General features: G+C 37.2%; 1 protein-coding gene across 1 annotated transcript in view; it reads left to right on the top strand.

Annotated features, from left to right (window-relative positions):
- LOC145625029 (uncharacterized) overlaps window positions 1–22,999 on the top strand; it is a 128,731-nt gene that overhangs the window by 42,126 nt on the left and 63,606 nt on the right. The window contains exons 3-4 of the mRNA XM_081678110.1: window positions 17,629–18,733; window positions 20,082–20,149. Of these exons, the coding sequence (XP_081534236.1) occupies window positions 17,629–18,733; window positions 20,082–20,149 (1,173 nt within the window). The remainder of the gene's footprint in view (window positions 1–17,628; window positions 18,734–20,081; window positions 20,150–22,999) is intronic.

Raw genomic sequence — 22,999 nt, 5'->3', positions numbered from 1 at the left:
GCTGCTAGGGGCAAGAGTAGCCGGTACAATGTCTGAATTGTCGCATGCTTTAAAAAGTTAGGCAAAAATTAAATAAAAATTACAGAATTCACATGAAAAAATTGAATCATAACGGTATAATTTCATAAAGCCGACTTAGTTGGCATATTTCATCCAAAAAGGGCTAAAACCCGAAAAAATATTGTTAACCAGATCAACATCCGGAAGGAGAAAAGCTAAATTGTTACCCAACTCTCTATAGTAGACATACTCGGCACGCAGGCCGGAAAGATCTAAAGTTTGGCATACTGCCGCTCAAAAAACAAGGCTGAGGTTGGGCCGCCTGGTCCTCCTAATGCTAAGCACCTTGGTTTTGAGCCGCCTGACACTCCTTGGGGATCTCCTCTGTTGTAGCCAAGCCTAACAACTTGGTTATGGACATTTCTTTGGTTCAAGATGTAGCATCATGTATTGGTGCTATGCATTCTATCCTTGGGCAGCAAGATATTCAACCCCTTGAATTTCTTGTTGTTCTTATTAACTAGTTTATTCTAGTTCATTTTATGCTTTGAATAAATTTTAAACTTTAGTCATATTTTAAGTTTGCAAATTAATTATATTTTTCTTAGTTCTTTTTAGCTGATTTTAGTTTGAAAAATATTGTCACATTCACACTAAAGTACAAGTGCAAAGATACATCAAAATGGCAGCCATTTAAGCTTGGAATCCGAAATTCCTTTACAAGGAATTTTAAAGCTTTGACTTGGGAGTTACAATCAGTTTTCAAAGAGGAATTACAAGCCTTAACCTCAGCCTTCAAGTGGCCGTTGATATCAGTCAACATTGGAGCATCTAAAGCCTTAATTTCAGCCTTCAATTGGCTGTTTAATTCAGTCAGCTTTGGAGCAACTAAAGGGCGTCCAAGTACACCCTTGTCCACATACATTCAAGCTAATTTCAAGGCTTGAACCAAGGAGGAGTTACACTTCTTTGCTATTTGAATTTGGGCGTGAATATTGGAGGAGATACATCTCCAACTTGCTGCTTGGATGGGCGTGAATCAAGGGGAGTTACACTCTCTTAATTGTAATTTTATTTCAGCCTTAATTTGGAGGTTATAAACCACCATTTTCTCTTTGATGTATCTAGTAAATAAGGCTTCTTTTATTAATGTATCTAGACAACAAAAAGCTGATTTGTACTTAGCTTTAGCTTAGGCGTGTAACAAGTGAGCTGAACAGCCACTTAAGTTAGCTTGTACTTAAGGATGCTTGTTTACTATATAAATAGCAAGCAAATGTGAATGAAACAATCAGATTATTCAAACCAAAAAACTTGTCTTACATTCGTTTCTTGGATTAGAAACAAAACCTGAAATTCTTGGATTTGGAATTTCGTTTCCTTTGCTTAGTTAGCTAGTTTAGGCTACTAGTTGGCTTGTGATCTTAGGAATCCAAACAGTTTCTTAGTGGTGTGACTTTATCTAAGAAGCCTTTGGTTCTTTAGCCTTAACTATCCCTTGGTTTATCCCTTGTGTATTTCGAGTGTTACTCCAAATATACAACATTTGGCGCTAGAAGGAGGGGGATCTAGTAAAACAAATACCCAAACACATAACCCAAACACAAACCATGTCCGACATCCCACCCCCTAATTGGCAAGAATATGTCAATAAGGTTGCACAAGTGAAAGAAGATATGGAGCAACGAATGCAATATTTGCAAGATCAGTTAAAAGATCTTTCTACTAAGTTGCGCCATCAAAAAGAGGGTTCACCCAATCATAGTGATGAAGAATTAAGTGAATCTAATTTCAATCACAATGATAGACCTTTTCATGAAAGAGAAAGGTCACGGCCTAATAATGACATTAAGGCTGACATCCCGGAGTATGATGGCAAACTCGATGCTGATGAGTTTGTAGAACGGCTTAGGACGGTGGAGAGAGTGTTTGATTACAAGCAAACACCGGAAGAAAAAAAGGTGAAGATTGTAGCCTTGAAGTTAAGAAAATATGCCTCAACTTGGTGGGCTAGTGTGTGTGCCAAAAGGGAAAGGCAAGACAAAGAGAAAGTGAGATCGTGGACCAAGATGAAAAAGATGTTGAAACAAAAGTTTCTTCCCACATACTATGTGCAAGAAAACTTTTCCAAGTTCCACAACCTCAAACAAGGTACAAAATCAGTAGAAGAATATGATAGGGAATTTGAAGGATTTGTCATGAAATGTGGAGTAGAGGAAGATGAACCTCAAACATTGGTGCGCATTTTGGGAGGACTTGACCCAAAAATAGCCAATGTGGTTGAGCTACACCCTTACACCACCCTTGAAGAGCTCATTATCTTAGCACATAAGATTGAGCAGCAACAAAAAGCAAGAGGCAAAAGTGAATCATCACGTTTTGCATCTCAAACCTCATTTCCCCAAAAAAGGCAAACATCCAATTTCCCACCTTTCAAACCCACATCCAATCAGCCTACTTCTAAACCACCTTCACAAAACACCCAAAATTCCAACCCAAAAACAGCCCCAAGAAGATGTTTTAGGTGTCAAGGCCTTGGACATTTGGCTAGTGATTGTCCAAATAAAAAGATTGTCACTTTGATTGAGCATGAAGAGGAGGACGAATTAGAAATTGAAGTGGACAGCAACCTTGAGGAGAATGATGAGTATGTGTGTCTTGGACCGGATGAAGGAGAATGCTTGGTGGTTCGACGTACACTAAGCAATATGATTGGCAAAGAAGGGAGCTTGCAACGTGAGGCAATCTTTCACACTCGTTGCACCATTGGTGGTAAGGTATGTACCTTGATTATTGATGGAGGTAGTTGTACCAATGTAGCTTCACAAGTAATGATAGACAAGCTGAAAATAAAACCCTTCCTCACCCTAAATCTTATGTGATTCAATGGCTAAATCATGGTAAAGGGATTCAAGTAACACAACAAGTCTTGTTATCATTTAGCATTGGTAAAACTTATGAGGAAGAATTATGGTGTGATGTTATACCTATGGATGCATGTCATATTTTACTTGGTAGACCTTGGCTATTTGATAGGCGTGTGATGCATGATGGGTATAAAAAAACATATTCCTTCCCTAAGGATGGACAGAAAATACTCCTTACCCCTCTAAACCTCAAAAACGGCCACCCCACTTCCACACCCCCCACTTCCCTTACCACTCTCATAAAATCAGAATTGCATGAGTATAAAGCTCACAAACAATTCATTTTAAGCCAACTTGATATCCCTTCCCAACCGTCACAAAAAGAACAACACCCACTCCTCACCCCTCTTCTCAAAACTTTTTCCCATGTTTTCCCCGAAGACATTCCCCATGGCCTACCCCCAAAACGTGACATACAACACAAAATTGATCTTGTTCCCGGATCAATGCTCCCAAACCAACCAGCCTATAGAACCACTCCAAAAGAAACCGAAGAGATTAGGAGGCAAGTGGAAGAATTACTGTCCAAGGGTCTTATTCGTAAGTCTCTTAGTCCATGTGCTTGTCCTACTTTGATTGTGCCTAAGAAGAATAAAAAATGGAGAATGTGTGCTGATAGTAGGTCAATCAATAAAATCACTATCAAGTATCGGTTTCCTATTCCAAGGTTGAATGATTTACTTGATGATTTGCATGGTTCTAAAGTGTTCTCTAAAATTGATTTGAGAAGTGGCTATCATCAAATTCGAATTTTCGAAGAAGATGAATGGAAGACCGCTTTCAAGACAAAGGAGGGCCTCTATGAGTGGCTTGTGATGCCATTTGGTTTGTCTAATGCACCATCTACATTTATGATGCAAGTCTAAGCATGGAGAACTTCGAAGATTTGCTTATCATGCATCAAGATAGCTTGTCCCTAAACATTGATTCAAGCCAAGCATTGCATGTACACTTTCTTGGATATCAAAGCAAAGCCACGGGTTGCTTAGTGACTTTTCTTGGAGTCTAGTTCACTTTCTTGAACTTTCTTGAATTTTCTTTACTTAGATTTTGCTTACAAGTTTTTACCTTTCACTTGAAAGGGTTTTTCTTGGTTCAAGCATTAGGATCTTTAATCTTTATTTAGTTGCTTTTAAAATCAGTTAGTTAGCAAAATAAATCAGTTTAGGCGTGTGCTTGTTCTCCAAGGAGATTGGCATATGCTTGTGCTCCAAGGTGCTTGCTTTTCAAGCAAGTTAGAATTCTAGTTTAATTAGGATTGAATTAGGGACTTGTCCTAATCTTCCTAGGTAAACTAAGTCTTATAAATAAGGCTGTAAACACGCGAATAAATATACATAGATTAATATTCAGATTTATTTCTTAAGTTGCATACTTGAGTTTTGGTTGATTGCGATCAATTGCTGTTTTGCTTGTTTTAGTTAAAACATTCGTTTGGATTGATTAATTAGGTGGATTCTTAATTGATTAATCTTAGTTTTTGTTTAATTCTTGGTGGATTTCCTGTATAGAATTAGACTTAAACATATGCCTTGTGTTTTGTTGATTTTCGGATCAATAATTCACATCATCTTTGGTATCAGAGCAGGTTTGCGCAACTTCGACAAAAATTAAACTGGGAACAATTGGCTGGGAATTTTTGCGTGATTCTTTTTGCATTGAACTCTAAAAACGTCCAGCTATTACCATATAAAATTTCATAAATTTTAGTTGAATTACGCGTTCTACACAGCCTCAAACATTTGGTGTTTGTGCACTGATTTGCGGATGGGAGTCCGGTTTTTGTGTTGCCTAGTTTTCCTTCAAGGTTCGATCTTTTAATCAAGATTTTTGCATAAACTGACTTGGTTTGTATAGGAATCATGAGTGACGAAGAGGTCCCACAAGTTCCAAGGGGATTAACCTTATAACAAGCTCAAAATCTTAGAAGAGATAGGCGAATTGACGAGTTGGCAGCAAGGATGGATGAGATATTAAAAAGGCTTGATACTCAAGCTGGAGATTCTTCAAGGAAAGGGAATTCTAACCCTAATTCTGGTTCAAGTGAGGAAGAACAACCAAGGAGGAACCCAAGGAGGCCACGAAATAATTATTCCTCAAGTGATGAATCACCAAGGCCTAGGAGAAGAGATAGACCAAAGGATGATGATAGGAACCTTCGATTAGATCTTCCCGAATTCAATGGGAGTATGAATGAACCTGAAAAATACTTTGAGTGGATTAGAAGGGCCGAGACACTCTTTGATTACAAGGAGTATGATGAAAGGAAAAGATGCAAATTGGCTGAATTGAAACTGACCGGTTATGCTAGTCTTTGGTATGATAATCTAAAGAAGAAGAGGCATAAGGAGGGGCGTGCAAGAATCTCAAATTGGGAACAACTCAAGAAGCACATGAAAAAAAGGTTCGTACCTAGTGATTATATTCAAGATGTTTATCTTAAGATGCAACTTTTTAAACAAAATTCTATGACTGTTGAGAATTATATTGGTGAATTTGAAAAGTTATGCATGCTATGTGGCTTAGAAGAGATTGCTGAGCATAAGATTGCTAGATTTATTTCGGGGTTGAATGATAATATTGCTGAAAAAGTTGAATTGCAACAATATTGGTCCTTTGAGGATGTTTGCAAGGTAGCTTTGAAAGTTGAAAAACAGATAAAGGGGAAGAAAGGGACGTACACTAAGCCCTTTGTAAAAGGTTTCACTAAACCTTTTGAGAAGAACAGCTTGGAGAAAAGTGGTTCTAGTTCGAACTACAAGGAGACTAAATCAAAATTTGAAGCTCCTAAAAAGCTTGTTGAAGATAGGAAGTGCTTCAAGTGTGGTAGTGTTGGTCACATTGCAACTAATTGTCCATCAAAAAGAGTAATGACTGCTCAAGAGTGGGAACAAGAACAAGCTAAGTGTGAGCAGGGTAGTGACTATGAAGAAAAGAACGAAGAGGAAAACTTTGAAGAAGAGGAGGGGCATATTGACGAAATTGATCCCGAGACTCATGGTCAAAGTTTGGTTCTAAGAAGGGCGCTACACTCTAAAACCGTACCTATGGAAAACAATCAAAAGGAGAAAATCTTTCTTACAAGGTGCAAGGTAGAAGATAGGTTGTGTGACATGATCATAGACACGGGGAGTTGCACTAATGTGGTATCTACTACTTTGGTAGACAAATTGAAGTGGCCAACTACTGAACATCCAAGCCCTTATAAGCTTCATTGGCTTAATAATTCGAGTGATGTTAAGGTAACTAAACAAGCCTTAATCTCCTTTTCAATTAGTAAATTTCATGATAAAGTTTTGTGTGATGTTTGTCCTATGGATGCTTGTCATATACTATTAGGCCGTCCTTGGCAATATGATAGATTTGTGAAGTTTGATGGAAGGACTAATGTGTATGTTGTGAGAAAAGGAGAAAAAGAGAGACCGGTTGCTTTAAAACCTTTGATAAGCAACTAGTCTTCTAATGTTACCTCTAATTCGAAGAATTCTTATTTGATTAGTGAGAGGGAATTAGAAAAAGAGATTTGCAGCAACAATGTGGTATATATACTTGTTTCTAATGAGATTCGAATTGATCAAGATAAACAAGCAAAGAGGCCGTATGAATTGGAATCTGTTTTAGAAGATTTCAAGGATGTCTTTCCTAAGGAATTACCTCCGGGACTACCTCCTATTCGTGGGATAGAGCATCAAATTGACTTGATTCCGGGAGCACCATTACCTAATAAGGCAGCCTATAGAAGTAATCCGGAAGAAACAAAGGAGATGCAAAGGCAAATTGAAGAGCTTATGACTAGAGGATACGTGAGGGAAAGTATGAGCCCTTGTGCCGTGCCTACTTAACTTGTCCCAAAGAAAGATGGGAGTTGGCGCATGTGTATTGATAGTAGGAGTGTGAATAACATCACTATCAAATACCGATTTCCTATTCCAAGGTTAGATGATCTACTTGATGAACTACATGGTTCAAAGTTGTTTTCTAAGATTGATCTTATGAGTGGTTATCATCAAATTCGAATGAGAGAAGGAGATGAGTGGAAGACAACATTCAAGACTAAGTTAGGGTTGTATGAATGGTTGGTGATGCCGTTTGGACTCACTAATGCACCTAGCACTTTCATGAGGTTGATGCATGAGGAACTTAAACCTTTCATTGGCAAGTTTGTTGTTGTTTATTTAGATGATATTCTGATATACTCTAAAAATTTGCATGATCATCTAAATCATCTAACAAGTGTGTTTGAAGTGTTAAGAGAGAAGAAACTCTATGCTAAGCTTGAAAAATGCTACTTCTTAGTGCCTAGTGTTACTTTTCTTGGTTATGTTGTATCAAAGGATGGAGTTTCAGTTGATCATTCGAAAGTAGAGGCTATTAAAACTTGGCCTATTCCTACTAATATGAGTGAAGTAAGGTCTTATCATGGTCTAGCTTCGTTCTATAGAAGATTTGTCAAGAATTTCTCAAGTATTGTGGCGCCTATGACCGAATGTTTGAAGAAGGACAAGGGTAAATTCGAATGGACTAAAGAAGCTCAAAGTGCATTTGAGTTGGTTAAAAAGAAGCTATGTGAAGCACCTATACTTGCGTTACCAGATTTCTCAAGTCCTTTTGAAGTTGAAACCGATGCTAGTGGAGTTGGAATTGGAGCAGTTTTACTCCAAAAGAAGAGGCCTATTCCATATTTCAGTGAGAAATTGGGAGGAGCTCGATTGAACTATTCTACTTATGATAAAGAGTTCTATGCCATTGTTAGAGCTTTAGATCATTGGAGTCATTATCTCCGACCTAATCACTTTGTGTTGCATTCTGATCATGAAGTATTGAAGTACATACATGGACAACAAAAGCTCAATCCTAGACATGCTACGTGGGTTGAATTTTTACAATCATTTAATTTTTCTTCAAGGTACAAAGAAGGGAAATCGAATGTTGTGGCTGATGCATTATCTAGAAGATACACTTTGATTGGAATTCTAAATAGCAAGCTACTTGGTTTTGAATTGATCAAAGAATACTATAAAAGTGATGATGATTTTGCTACATTGATTGAAGAGTGTTCTAAAGGAGCCGTGGGTTCTTATTTGTTGCAAGATGGTTTTCTTTTCAAAGGAAATCGACTTTGTCTTCCAAGTGTTCTAATAGAGAGCTAGTTGTTAGAGAAGCTCATGGGGGAGGAATTGCTGGTCACTTTGGCATTACAAAGACCTTGAGTATGTTACAAGAACACTTCTATTGGCCTAAGATGCTCACGGATGTGCAACTAGTTATTTCTAGGTGTGCAACTTGTCAAAAAGCGAAGGCTACTTTTCATCAAGGCTTGTATACTCCTTTACCTGTTCCAGATTCACCTTGGGAAGATATTTCTATGGATTTTATTGTGGGATTGCCGAGAACACAACGGGGGAAAGACTCTATTATGGTTGTTGTGGATAGGTTTTCTAAGATGGCTCACTTTGTTCCTTGTCACAAAGTGGATGATGCTATGAAAGTGGCGGAATTATACTTCAAAGAGATTGTTAGATTGCATGGAATTCCGAAAACTATTGTGAGTGATCGAGATACAAAGTTCATGAGTTTCTTTTAGAAGTCTCTATGGAAGCTTGTGGGAACTAAATTGCTATTTAGTACATCTTACCATCCACAAACTGATGGACAAACCGAGGTTACTAATCGTACTCTTGGTGCGCTATTGTGTGGGTTAGTGAGTAAGACACAAAAGGATTGGGACATCAAGTTAGCTCATGCGGAGTTGCTTATAATAGATCACCTACATATGCTACCAAACATAGTCCTTTTGAGGTAGTTTATGGAGTCAATCCGAAACTTCCAATTGATCTTGTTCCATTGCCTAAGGGTGAATTAATTCACAGAGATGCCGAGTCTAAGTTGAAGAGTATGCTGAAATTACATGCTCAAGTTCGAACAAGAATAGAGAAACTAAATGACATGTACAAATGATGCAAGTCTAAGCATGGAGAACTTCGAAGATTTGCTTATCATGCATCAAGATAGTTTATCCCTAAACATTGATTCAAGCCAAGCATTGCATGGACACTTTCTTGGATATCAAAGCAAAGCCACGGTTTGCTTATTGGCTTTTCTTGGAGTCTAGTTCACTTTCTTGAACTTTCTTGAATTTTCTTTACTTAGATTTTGCTTACAAGTTTTTACCTTTCACTTGAAAGGGTTTTTCTTGGTTCAAGCATTAGGATCTTTAATCTTTATTTAGTTCTTTAATTTTTATTTATTTATTTAGTTGCTTTAAAAATCAGTTAGTTAGCAAAATAAATCAGCTTGGTGTATGCTTGTGCGCCAAGGTGCTTGCTCTTCAAGCAAGTTAGAATTCTAGTTTAATTAGGATTGAATTAGGGACTTGTCCTAATCTTCCTAGGTAAACTAAGTCTTATAAATAGTGCTGTAAACACACGAATAAAGATACATAGATTGATATTCAGATTTATTTCTTAAGTTGCATACTTGAGTTTTGGTTGATTGCGATCAATTGCTGTTTTGCTTGTTTTAGTTAAAACATTCGTTTGGATTGATTAATTAGGTGGATTCTTAATTGATTAATCTTAGTTTTTGTTTAATTCTTGGTGGATTTCCTGTATAGAATTAGACTTAAACATATCCCTTGTGTTTTGTTGATTTTCGGATCAATAATTCACATCATCTTTGGTATCAGAGCAGGTTTGCGCAACTTCGGAAAAAATTAAACTGGGAACAATTGGCTGGGAATTTTTGCGTGATTCTTTTTGCATTGAACTCTAAAAACGTCCAGCTATCACCATATAAAAGTTCATAATTTTTGGTTGAGTAACGCGCTCTACACAGCCTCAAACGTTTGGTGTTTGTGCACTGATTTGCGGTTGGGAGTCCGGTTTTTGTGTTGCCTAGTTTTCCTTCAAGATTCGATCTTTTAATCAAGATTTTTGCATAAACTGACTTGGTTTGTGTAGGAATTATGAGTGACGAGGAGGTTCCACAGGTTCCAAGGGGATTAACCTTAGAACATGCTCAAAATCTTAGAAGAGATAGGCGAATTGACGAGTTGGCAGCAAGGATGGATGAGATATTAAAACGGCTTGATACTCTTGCTGGAGATTCTTCAAGGAAAGGGAATTCTACTCCTAATTCTGGTTCAAGTGAGGAAGAACAACCAAGGAGGAACCCAAGGAGGCCACGAAATAATTATTCCTCAAGTGATGAATCACCAAGGCCTAGGAGGAGATATCGACCAAAGGATGATGATAGGAACCTTAGATTAGATCTTCCCGAATTCAATGGGAGTATGAATGAACCTGAAAAATACTTTGAGTGGATTAGAAGGGCCGAGACACTCTTTGATTAGAAGGAGTATGATGAAAGGAAAAGATGCAAATTGGCTGAATTAAAACTGACCGGTTATGCTAGTCTTTGGTATGATAATCTAAAGAAGAAGAGGCATAAGGAGGGGCGTGCAAGAATCTCAACTTGGGAACAACTCAAAAAGCACATGAAAAAAAGGTTCGTACCTAGTGATTATATTCAAGATGTTTATCTTAAGATGCAACTTTTTAAACAATATTCTATGACTGTTGAGAATTATATTGGTGAATTTGAAAAGTTATGCATGCTATGTGGCTTAGAAGAGATAGTTGAGCATAAGATTGCTAGATTTATTTCGGGGTTGAATGATAATATTGCTGAAAAAGTTGAATTGCAACAATATTGGTCCTTTGAGGATGTTTGCAAGGTAGCTTTGAAAGTTGAAAAACAGATAAAGGGGAAGAAAGGGACGTACACTAAGCCCTTTGTAAAAGGTTTCACTAAACCTTTTGAGAAGAACAGCTTGGAGAAAAGTGGTTCTAGTTCGAACTACAAGGAGACTAAATCAAAATTTGAAGCTCCTAAAAAGCTTGTTGAAGATAGGAAGTGCTTCAAGTGTGGTAGTGTTGGTCACATTGCAACTAATTGTCCATCAAAAAGAGTAATGACTGCTCAAGAGTGGGAACAAGAACAAGCTAAGTGTGAGCAGGGTAGTGACTATGAAGAAAAGAACGAAGAGGAAAACTTTGAAGAAGAGGAGGGGCATATTGACGAAATTGATCCCGAGACTCATGGTCAAAGTTTGGTTCTAAGAAGGGCGCTACACTCTAAAACCGTACCTATGGAAAACAATCAAAAGGAGAAAATCTTTCTTACAAGGTGCAAGGTAGAAGATAGGTTGTGTGACATGATCATAGACACGGGGAGTTGCACTAATGTGGTATCTACTACTTTGGTAGACAAATTGAAGTGGCCAACTACAGAACATCCAAGCCCTTATAAGCTTCATTGGCTTAATAATTCGAGTGATGTTAAGTTAACTAAACAAGCCTTAATCTCCTTTTCAATTGGTAAATTTCATGATAAAGTTTTGTGTGATGTTTGTCCTATGGATGCTTGTCATATACTATTAGGCCGTCCTTGGCAATATGATAGATTTGTGAAGTTTGATGGAAGGACTAATGTGTATGTTGTGAGAAAAGGAGAAAAAGAGAGACCAGTTGCTTTAAAACCTTTGATAAGCAACTCGTCTTCTAATGTTACCTCTAATTCGAAGAATTCTTATTTGATTAGTGAGAGGGAATTAGAAAAAGAGATTTTCAGCAACAATGTGGTATATATACTTGTTTCTAATGAGATTCAAATTGATCAAGATAAACAAGCAAAGAGGCCGTATGAATTGGAATCTGTTTTAGAAGAATTCAAGGATGTCTTTCCTAAGGAATTACCTCCGGGACTACCTCCTATTCGTGGGATAGAGCATCAAATTGACTTGATTCCGGGAGCACCCTTACCTAATAAGGCAGCCTATAGAAGTAATCCGGAAGAAACAAAGGAGATGCAAAGGCAAATTGAAGAGCTTATGACTAGAGGATACGTGAGGGAAAGTATGAGCCCTTGTGCCGTGCCTACTTTACTTGTCCCAAAGAAAGATGGGAGTTGGCGCATGTGTATTGATAGTAGGAGTGTGAATAACATCACTATCAAATACCGATTTCCTATTCCAAGATTAGATGATCTACTTGATGAACTACATGGTTCAAAGTTGTTTTCTATGGATTTTATTGAGGGATTGCCGAGAACACAACGGGGGAAAGATTCTATTATGGTTGTTGTGGATAGGTTCTCTAAGATGGCTCATTTTGTTCCTTGTCACAAAGTGGATGATGCTATGAAAGTGGCGGAATTATACTTCAAGGAGATTGTTAGATTGCATGGAATTCCGAAAACTATTGTGAGTGATCGAGATACAAAGTTCATGAGTTTCTTTTGGAAGTCTCTATGGAAGCTTGTGGGAACTAAATTGCTGTTTAGTACATCTTACCATCCACAAACTGATGGACAAACCGAGGTTACTAATCGTACTCTTGGTGCGCTTTTGCGTGGGTTAGTGAGTAAGACACAAAAGGATTGGGAAATCAAGTTAGCTCATGCGGAGTTTGCTTATAATAGATCAACTACATATGCTACCAAACATAGTCCTTTTGAGGTAGTCTATGGAGTCAATCCGAAACTTCCAATTGATCTTGTTCCATTGCCTAAGGGTGAATTAATTCACAAAGATGCCGAGTCTAAGTTGAAGAGTATGCTGAAATTACATGCTCAAGATCGAACAAGAATAGAGAAAGTAAATGACATGTACAAAGCTAGAGCAAACAAGCATAGAAAGCAACAAAGTTACAATGTTGGAGACTTGGTATGGTTACATTTGAGAAAGGAAAGATTTCCAGGAAAACGCAAGAATAAGTTGATGCCTAGAAGTGAAGGTCCTTTCAAGATTATTGAGAAGATCAATGACAATGCTTATAAGTTAGAACTTCCGGGAGAATATGGAGTTAGTGCTACATTCAATGTTGGCGATTTGGCTAAGTATATTCCTGATGAAGAACTTCGAGATTTGAGGACAAATTCTTTCGAAGAAGAGGAGGATGATGCAAGTCTAAGCATGGAGAACTTCGAAGATTTGCTTATCATGCATCAAGATAGTTTATCCCTAAACATTGATTCAAGCCAAGCATTGCATGGACACTTTCTTGGATATCAAAGCAAAGCCACGGTTTGCTTAGTGATTTTTCTGGGAGTCTAGTTCACTTTCTTGAACTTTCTTGAATTTTCTTTACTTAGATTTTGCTTACAAGTTTTTACCTTTCACTTGAAAGGGTTTTTCTTGGTTCAAGCATTAGGATCTTTAATCTTTATTTAGTTCTTTAATTTTTATTTATTTATTTAGTTGCTTTAAAAATCAGTTAGTTAGCAAAATAAATCAGCTTGGTGTATGCTTGTGCGCCAAGGTGCTTGCTCTTCAAGCAAGTTAGAATTCTAGTTTAATTAGGATTGAATTAGGGACTTGTCCTAATCTTCCTAGGTAAACTAAGTCTTATAAATAGGGCTGTAAACACACGAATAAAGATACATAGATTAATATTCAGATTTATTTCTTAAGTTGCATACTTGAGTTTTGGTTGATTGCGATCAATTGCTGTTTTGCTTGTTTTAGTTAAAACATTCGTTTGGATTGATTAATTAGGTGGATTCTTAATTGATTAATCTTAGTTTTTGTTTAATTCTTGGTGGATTTCCTGTATAGAATTAGACTTAAACATATCCCTTGTGTTTTGTTGATTTTCGGATCAATAATTCACATCAACAAAGCTAGAGCAAACAAGCATAGAAAGCAACAAAGTTACAATGTTGGAGACTTGGTATGGTTACATTTGAGAAAGGAAAGATTTCCAGGAAAACGCAAGAATAAGTTGATGCCTAGAAGTGAAGGTCCTTTCAAGATTATTGAGAAGATCAATGACAATGCTTATAAGTTAGAACTTCCGGGAGAATATGGAGTTAGTGCTACATTCAATGTTGGCGATTTGGCTAAGTATATTCCTGATGAAGAACTTCGAGATTTGAGGACAAATTCTTTCGAAGAAGAGGAGGATGATGCAAGTCTAAGCATGGAGAACTTCGAAGATTTTCTTATCATTCATCAAGATAGCTTGTCCCTAAACATTGATTCAAGCCAAGCATTGCATGGACACTTTCTTGGATATCAAAGCAAAGCCACGGTTTGCTTAGTGGTTTTTCTTGGAGTCTAGTTTACTTTCTTGAACTTTCTTGAATTTTCTTTACTTTGATTTTGCTTACAACTTTTTACCTTTCACTTGAAAGGGTTTTTCTTGGTTCAAGCATTAGGATCCTTAATCTTTATTTAGTTGCTTTTAAAATCAGTTAGTTAGCAAAATAAATCAGTTAAGGCGTGTGCTTGTTCCCCATGGAGATTTGCGTATGCTTGTGCTCCAAGGTGCTTGCTCTTCAAGCAAGTTAGAATTCTAGTTTAATTAGGATTGAATTAGGAACTTGTCCTAATCTTCCTAGGTAAACTAAATCTATAAATAGGGCTGTAAAACACACGAATTATACAGAGATTAATATTCAGATTTATTTCTTAAGTTGCATACTTGAGTTTTTGTTGATTGTGATCAATTGCTGTTTTGCTTGTTTTAGTTAAAACATTCGTTTGGATTGATTAATCAGGTGGATTCTTAATTGATTAATCTTAGTTTTTGTTTAATTCTTGGTGGATTTCCTGTATAGAATTAGACTTAAACATATCCCTTGTGTTTTGTTTATTTTCGGATCAATAATTCACATCATCTTTGGTATCAGAGCAGGTTTGCGCAACTTCGGTAAAAATTAAACTGGGAACAATTGGCTAGGAATTTTTACGTGATTCTTTTTGAATTGAACTTTAAAAACGTCCAGCTATCACCATATAAAATTTCATAATTTTTAGTTGAGTAACGCGTTCTACACAGCATCAAACGTTTGGTGTTTGTGCACTGATTTGCGGTTGGGAGTCCGGTTTTTGTGTTGCCTAGTTTTCCTTCAAGATTCGATCTTTTAATCAAGATTTTTGCATAAACTGACTTGGTTTGTGTAGGAATCATGAGTGACGAGGAGGTTCCACAGGTTCCAAGGGGATTAACCTTAGAACAGGCTCAAAATCTTAGAAGAGATAGGCGAATTGACGAGTTGGCAGCAAGGATGGATGAGATATTAAAAAGGCTTGATACTCTTGCTGGAGATTCTTCAAGGAAAGGGAATTCTAACCCTAATTCTGGTTCAAGCGAGGAAGAACAACCAAGGAGGAACCCAAGGAGGCCACGAAATAATTATTCCTCAAGTGATGAATCACCAAGGCCTAGGAGGAGAGATCGACCAAAGGATGATGATAGGAACCTTAGATTAGATCTTCCCGAATTCAATGGGAGTATGAATGAACCTGAAAAATACTTTGAGTGGATTAGAAGGGTCGAGACACTCTTTGATTACAAGGAGTATGATGAAAGGAAAAGATGCAAATTGGCTGAATTAAAACTGACCGGTTATGCTAGTCTTTGGTATGATAATCTAAAGAAGAAGAGGCATAAGGAGGGGCGTGCAAGAATCTCAACTTGGGAACAACTCAAGAAGCACATGAAAAAAAGGTTCGTACCTAGTGATTATATTCAAGATGTTTATCTTAAGATGCAACTTTTTAAACAAAATTCTATGACTGTTGAGAATTATATTGGTGAATTTGAAAAGTTATGCATGCTATGTGGCTTAGAAGAGATTGTTGAGCATAAGATTGCTAGATTTATTTCGGGGTTGAATGATAATATTGCTGAAAAAGTTGAATTGCAACAATATTGGTCCTTTGAGGATGTTTGCAAGGTAGCTTTGAAAGTTGAAAAACAGATAAAGGGGAAGAAAGGGACGTACACTTAGCCCTTTGTAAAAGGTTTCACTAAACCTTTTGAGAAGAACAGCTTGGAGAAAAGTGGTTCTAGTTCGAACTACAAGGAGACTAAATCAAAATTTGAAGCTCCTAAAAAGCTTGTTGAAGATAGGAAGTGCTTCAAGTGTGGTAGTGTTGGTCACATTGCAACTAATTGTCCATCAAAAAGAGTAATGACTGCTCAAGAGTGGGAACAAGAACAAGCTAAGTGTGAGCAGGGTAGTGACTATGAAGAAAAGAACGAAGAGGAAAACTTTGAAGAAGAGGAGGGGCATATTGACGAAATTGATCCCGAGACTCATGGTCAAAGTTTGGTTATAAGAAGGGCGCTACACTCTAAAACCGTACCTATGGAAAACAATCAAAGGGAGAAAATCTTTCTTACAAGGTGCAAGGTAGAAGATAGGTTGTGTGACATGATCATAGACACGGGGAGTTGCACTAATGTGGTATCTACTACTTTGGTAGACAAATTGAAGTGGCCAACTACTGAACATCCAAGCCCTTATAAGCTTCATTGGCTTAATAATTCGAGTGATGTTAAGGTAACTAAACAAGCCTTAATCTCCTTTTCAATTGGTAAATTTCATGATAAAGTTTTGTGTGATCTTTGTCCTATGGATGCATGTCATATACTATTAGGCCGTCCTTGGCAATATGATAGATTTGTGAAGTTTTATGGAAGGACTAATGTGTATGTTGTGAGAAAAGGAGAAAAAGAGAGACCGGTTGCTTTAAAACCTTTGATAAGCAACAAGTCTTCTAATGTTACCTCTAATTCGAAGAATTCTTTTTTGATTAGTGAGAGGGAATTAGAAAAAGAGATTTGCAGCAACAATGTGGTATATATACTTGTTTCTAATGAGATTCGAATTGATCAAGATAAACAAGCAAAGAGGCCGTATGAATTGGAATCTGTTTTAGATGAATTAAAGGATGTCTTTCCTAAGGAATTACCTCCGGAAATACCTCCTATTCGTGGGATAAAGCATCAAATTGACTTGATTCCGGGAGCACCATTACCTAATAAGGCAGCCTATAGAAGTAATCCGGAAGAAACAAAGGAGATGCAAAGGCAAATTGAAGAGCTTATGACTAGAGGATACGTGAGGGAAAGTATGAGTCCTTGTGCCGTGCCTACTTTACTTGTCCCAAAGAAAGATGGGAGTTGGCGCATGTGTATTGATAGTAGGAGTGTGAATAACATCACTATCAAATACCGATTTCCTATTCCAAGGTTAGATGATCTACTTGATGAACTACATGGTTCAAAGTTGTTTTCTAAGATTGATCTTATGAGTGGTTATCATCAAATTCGAATGAGAGAAGGAGATGAGTGGAAGACAACATTCAAGACTAAGTTAGGGTTGTATGAATGGTTGGTGATGCCGTTTGGACTCACTAATGCACCTAGCACTTTCATGAGGTTGATGCATGAGGTACTTAAACCTTTCATTGGCAAGTTTGTTGTTGTTTATTTAGATGATATTCTGATATACTCTAAAAATTTGCATGATCATCTAAATCATCTAACAAGTGTGTTTGAAGTGTTAAGAGAGAAGAAACTCTATGCTAAGCTTGAAAAATGCTACTTCTTAGTGCCTAGTGTTACTTTTCTTGGTTATGTTGTATCAAAGGATGGAGTTTCAGTTGATCATTCGAAAGTAGAGGCTATTAAAACTTGGCCTATTCCTACTAATATGAGTGAAGTAAGGTCTTTTCATGGTCTAGCTTCGTTCTATAGAAGATTTGTCAAGAATTTCTCAAGTATTGTGGCGCCTATGACCGAATGTTTGAAGAAGGACAAGGGTAAATTCGAATGGACTAAAGAAGCTCAAAGTGCATTTGAGTTGGTTAAAAAGAAGCTATGTGAAGCACCTATACTTGCGTTACCAGATTTCTCAAGTCCTTTTGAAGTTGAAACCGATGCTAGTGGAGTTGGAATTGGAGCAGTTTTACTCCAAAAGAAGAGGCCTATTGCATATTTCAGTGAGAAATTGGGAGGAGCTCGATTGAACTATTCTACTTATGATAAAGAGTTCTATGCCATTGTTAGAGCTTTAGATCATTGGAGTCATTATCTCCGACCTAATCACTTTGTGTTGCATTCTGATCATGAAGCATTGAAGTACATACATGGACAACAAAAGCTCAATCCTAGACATGCTACGTGGGTTGAATTTTTACAATCATTTAATTTTTCTTCAAGGTACAAAGAAGGGAAATCGAATGTTGTGGCTGATGCATTATCTAGAAGATACACTTTGATTGGAATTCTAAATAGCAAGCTACTTGGTTTTGAATTGATCAAAGAATACTATAAAAGTGATGATGATTTTGCTACATTGATTGAAGAGTGTTCTAAAGGAGCCGTGGGTTCTTATTTGCTGCAAGATGGTTTTCTTTTCAAAGGAAATCGACTTTGTCTTCTTAAGTGTTCTATTAGAGAGCTAGTTGTTAGAGAAGCTCATGGGGGAGGAATTGCTGGTCACTTTGGCATTACAAAGACCTTGAGTATGTTACAAGAACACTTCTATTGGCCTAAGATGCTCACGGATGTGCAACTAGTTATTTCTAGGTGTGCAACTTGTCAAAAAGCAAAGGCTACTTTTCATCAAGGCTTGTATACTCCTTTACCTGTTCCAGATTCACCTTGGGAAGATATTTCTATGGATTTTATTGTGGGATTGCCGAGAACACAACGGGGGAAAGACTCTATTATGGTTGTTGTGGATAGGTTCTCTAAGATGGCTCATTTTGTTCCTTGTCACAAAGTGGATGATGCTATGAAAGTGGCGGAATTATACTTCAAAGAGATTGTTAGATTGCATGGAATTCCAAAAACTATTGTGAGTGATCGAGATACAAAGTTCATGAGTTTCTTTTGGAAGTCTCTATGGAAGCTTGTGGGAACTAAATTGCTCTTTAGTACATCTTACCATCCACAAACTGATGGACAAACCGAGGTTACTAATCGTACTCTTGGTGCGCTTTTGCGTGGGTTAGTGAGTAAGACACAAAAGGATTGGGACATCAAGATAGCTCATGCGGAGTTTGCTTATAATAGATCACCTACATATGCTACCAAACATAGTCCTTTTGAGGTAGTCTATGGAGTCAATCCGAAACTTCCAATTGATCTTGTTCCATTGCCTAAGGGTGAATTAATTCACAAAGATGCCGAGTCTAAGTTGAAGAGTATGCTGAAATTACATGCTCAAGTTCGAACAAGAATAGAGAAAGTAAATGACATGTACAAAGCTAGAGCAAACAAGTATAGAAGGCAACAAAGTTACACTGTTGGAGACTTGGTATAGTTACATTTGAGAAAGGAAAGATTTCCAGGAAAACGCAAGAATAAGTTGATGCCTAGAAGTGAAGGTCCTTTCAAGATTATTGAGAAGATCAATGACAATGCTTATAAGTTAGAACTTCCGGGAGAATATGGAATTTGTGCTACATTCAATGTTGGCGATTTGGCTAAGTATATTCCTGATGAAGAACTTCGAGATTTGAGGACAAATTCTTTCGAAGAAGAGGAGGATGATGCAAGTCTAAGCATGGAGAACTTCGAAGATTTGCTTATCATGCATCAAGATAGCTTGTCCCTAAACATTGATTCAAGCCAAGCATTGCATGGACACTTTTTTGGATATCAAAGCAAAGCCACGGTTTGCTTAGTGACTTTTCTGGGAGTCTAGTTCACTTTCTTGAACTTTCTTGAATTTTCTTTACTTAGATTTTGCTTACAAGTTTTTACCTTTCACTTGAAAGGGTTTTTCTTGGTTCAAGCATTAGGATCTTTAATCTTTATTTAGTTGCTTTTAAAATCAGTTAGTTAGCAAAATAAATCAGTTTAGGCGTGTGCTTGTTCTCCAAGGAGATTGGCATATGCTTGTGCTCCAAGGTGCTTGCTCTTCAAGCAAGTTAGAATTCTAGTTTAATTAGGATTGAATTAGGGACTTGTCCTAATCTTCCTAGGTAAACTAAGTCTTATAAATAGGGCTGTAAACACGCGAATAAATATACATAGATTAATATTCAGATTTATTTCTTAAGTTGCATACTTGAGTTTTGGTTGATTGCGATCAATTGCTGTTTTGCTTGTTTTAGTTAAAACATTCATTTGGATTGATTAATTAGGTGGATTCTTAATTGATTAATCTTAGTTTTTGTTTAATTCTTGGTGGATTTCCTGTATAGAATTAGACTTAAACATATCCCTTGTGTTTTGTTGATTTTCGGATCAATAATTCACATCAATTTATGCGCCTTATGAATCAGGATATGCAACCTTTCATGGGTAAATTTGTTGTAGTTTATTTTAATGATATTTTGGTGTATAGTAGGGAGGAAGAAGAGCATTATATGCACTTACAACAGGTTTTTGAAGCCCTTGAACGTGAGAAATTATATGGTAACTTAGAGAAGTGTCATTTCTTCACTTCCCAAGTTATTTTTCTTGGCTTTAAAGTCTCATTACAAGGCATTGAAGTTGATGAAAAGAAAGTTGCTGCAATTCGTGAGTGGCCCACGCCACAAACCATTCAACAAGTTCGAAGCTTTCATGGACTTGCTTCTTTCTATAGAAGATTTGTGCGGAATTTTAGTACCCTCATGGCACCTATCACCGAGCTAACTAAAAATCAGAAGTTAGTTTAGAATGACAAGGCTCAAAAGGCCTTTGATGAGGTAAAACATCAACTTACTAGTGCACCTATTCTTGCTTTGCCTAACTTTGATGAAGTTTTTGAAGTTGAATGTGATGCTAGTGGAGTTGGTATTGGTGCTGTTTTGTCACAAGTTGGGCGTCCCCTTGCCTACTTTAGTGAAAAACTCAATGAAGCACAACGGAAGTATAGCACCTATGATAAGGAGTTCTTTGCTCTTGTTCGTGCTTTGGACCATTGGAGACATTACCTCATTTCCAAGGAGTTCATCCTTCATTCAGATCATGAAGCTCTCAAATATCTTCAAAGCCAACAAAAACTCCAACCACGCCATGCCAAATGGGTGGAGTATTTGCAAGCTTTTCATTTTGTGATCAAGCATAGTAGAGGCGCCATGAACAAAGGAGCTGATGCGCTTTCAAGGAGATACACACTCTTGAATTCTTTCAAAGCAAGGGTGATTAGTGTTGAAGATGTGAAAGCAAGTTACAAAAATGATCATGATTTTGGTGATTTATTTTTAAAATGTTCTAATCATGCTTACAAAGATTATTACATTTTAGATGGCTATTTGTTCAAAGGAAACAGGTTGTGCATCCCAAGATCAAGCCTAAGAGAATCTCTTATCAAAGAGTTTCATGAAGGAGGAATGGCGGGACACTTTGGCATAGAGAAGACTACTCTTCTTGTCCAAGAATACTTTCATTGGCCTAGATTGGTCCGTGATGTGGAGTTCATTGTGAAGAGGTGTGTGATATATCAAAAGGCCAAGAGTCATAGTCTACCACAAGGCTATCTTTTGCCCTTACCCATTCCACAAGCACCATGGGAGGATATTAGTCTTGATTTCGTTGTGGGACTTCCTATCACCCAACAAAAGAAAGATTCTATAATGGTTGTTGTTGTATATTTGGAGTATCAACCCGAAATATACAAGGGATTAACCAAGATAAGTAAGACTAATGAACCAAATAGCTTCTTAGCTACAGTCACACCACTAAGAAACGAAATGGGTTCCTAAGATCACAAGCCAACTAGTAGTCTAAGCTAGTTAACTAAGCAAAGGAATTGAAATTCCAAATCCAAGAATTTCTGGTTTGTTTCTAATCCAAGAAACGAGTGTAAAACACAAAGTTTGTTTGTTCGAATAATCTGATTTTTTCATTCACATTTGCTTGCTATTTATAGTAAACAAGCATCCTTAAGTACAAGCTAATTTAAGTGGCTGTTTAGCTCACTTGTTACACGCCTAAGCTAAAGCTAAGTACAAATCAGCTTTTTGTTGTCTAGATACATTAATAAAAGAAGCCTTATTTAACTAGATACATCAAAGAGAAAATGGTGGCTTATAACCTCCAAATTAAGGCTGAAATAAAATCAGAATTAAGAGAGTGTAACTCCCCTTAATTCACGCCCATCCAAGCAGCAAGTTGGAGATGTATTTCCTCCAATATTCACGCCCAAATTCAAACAGCAAAGAAGTGTAACTCTTCCTTGGTTCAAGCCTTGAAATAAGCTTGAATGTATGTGGACAAGGGTGTACTTGGACGTCCTTTAGTTGCTCCAAAAGCTGACTGAATTAAACAGCCAATTGAAGGCTGAAATTAAGGCTTAAGATGCTCCAATGTTGACTGATATCAACGGCCACTTGAAGGCTGAAGTTAAGGCTTGTAATGGCTTGTAATTCCTCTTTGAAAACTGATTGTAACTCCCAAGTCAAAGCTTTGAAATTCCTTGTAAAAGAATTTCGGATTCCAAGCTTAAATGGCTGCCATTTTGATGTATCTTTTGCACTTGTACTTTTGTGTGAATGTGACAATATTTTTTGAACTAAAATCAGCTAAAAAGAACTAAGAAAAATATAACTAATTTGCAAACTTAAAATGACTAAAGTTTACAATTTATTCAAAGCATAAAAAGAACTAGAATAAACTAGTTAATGAGAACAACAAGAAATTCAAGGGATTGAATATCTTGCTGCCCATGGATAGAATGCATAGCACCAATACATGATGCTACGTCTTGAACCAAAGAAATGTCCATAACCAAGTTGTTAGGCTTGGCTACAACATTCCCCCCTTCGTGAAAAGAGTTTGCCCTCAAACTCGGCAACTCTTCAAACTCATCATAGTAAGGTGATAAATCAGCCACATTAAAGGTGCTAGAAACACCATAATCTCCGGGCAACTCAACTTTGTAAGCATTATCATTCACCTTTTCAACAATAGCAAATGGACCATCACTACGAGGACTAACCTTGGAACGCCTCTTGGAAGGAAATCTTTCCTTTCGAAGATGAATCCAAACCAAATCACCAGGTTGAAAACGGACCTCCTTTCTCTTCTTGTCATAGTAGGCTTTAGTCTTTGCATTAGTTTGTTCAATTCGAGAACGAACTTGCTCATGCATAGACTTGATTTCTTTGGAACGCACCTCGGCATCATGACTAAACTTGTTAGGTGAGGGAATGGGAGCAAGATCAATAGGAGTACAAGGATTGAATCCATACACAACTTCAAAAGGACTCAAACCGGTTGTCTTGTTAGGCACTCTGTTGTAAGCAAACTCCGCATGAGGGAGCATCTCTTCCCATTGCT

This window comes from Chenopodium album, chromosome 3 (genome assembly GCF_948465745.1).
Source record: "Chenopodium album chromosome 3, dcCheAlbu1.1, whole genome shotgun sequence".
Lineage (NCBI taxonomy): Eukaryota > Viridiplantae > Streptophyta > Magnoliopsida > Caryophyllales > Amaranthaceae > Chenopodium > Chenopodium album.
This window is presented reverse-complemented; position numbering and strand designations above follow the sequence as displayed.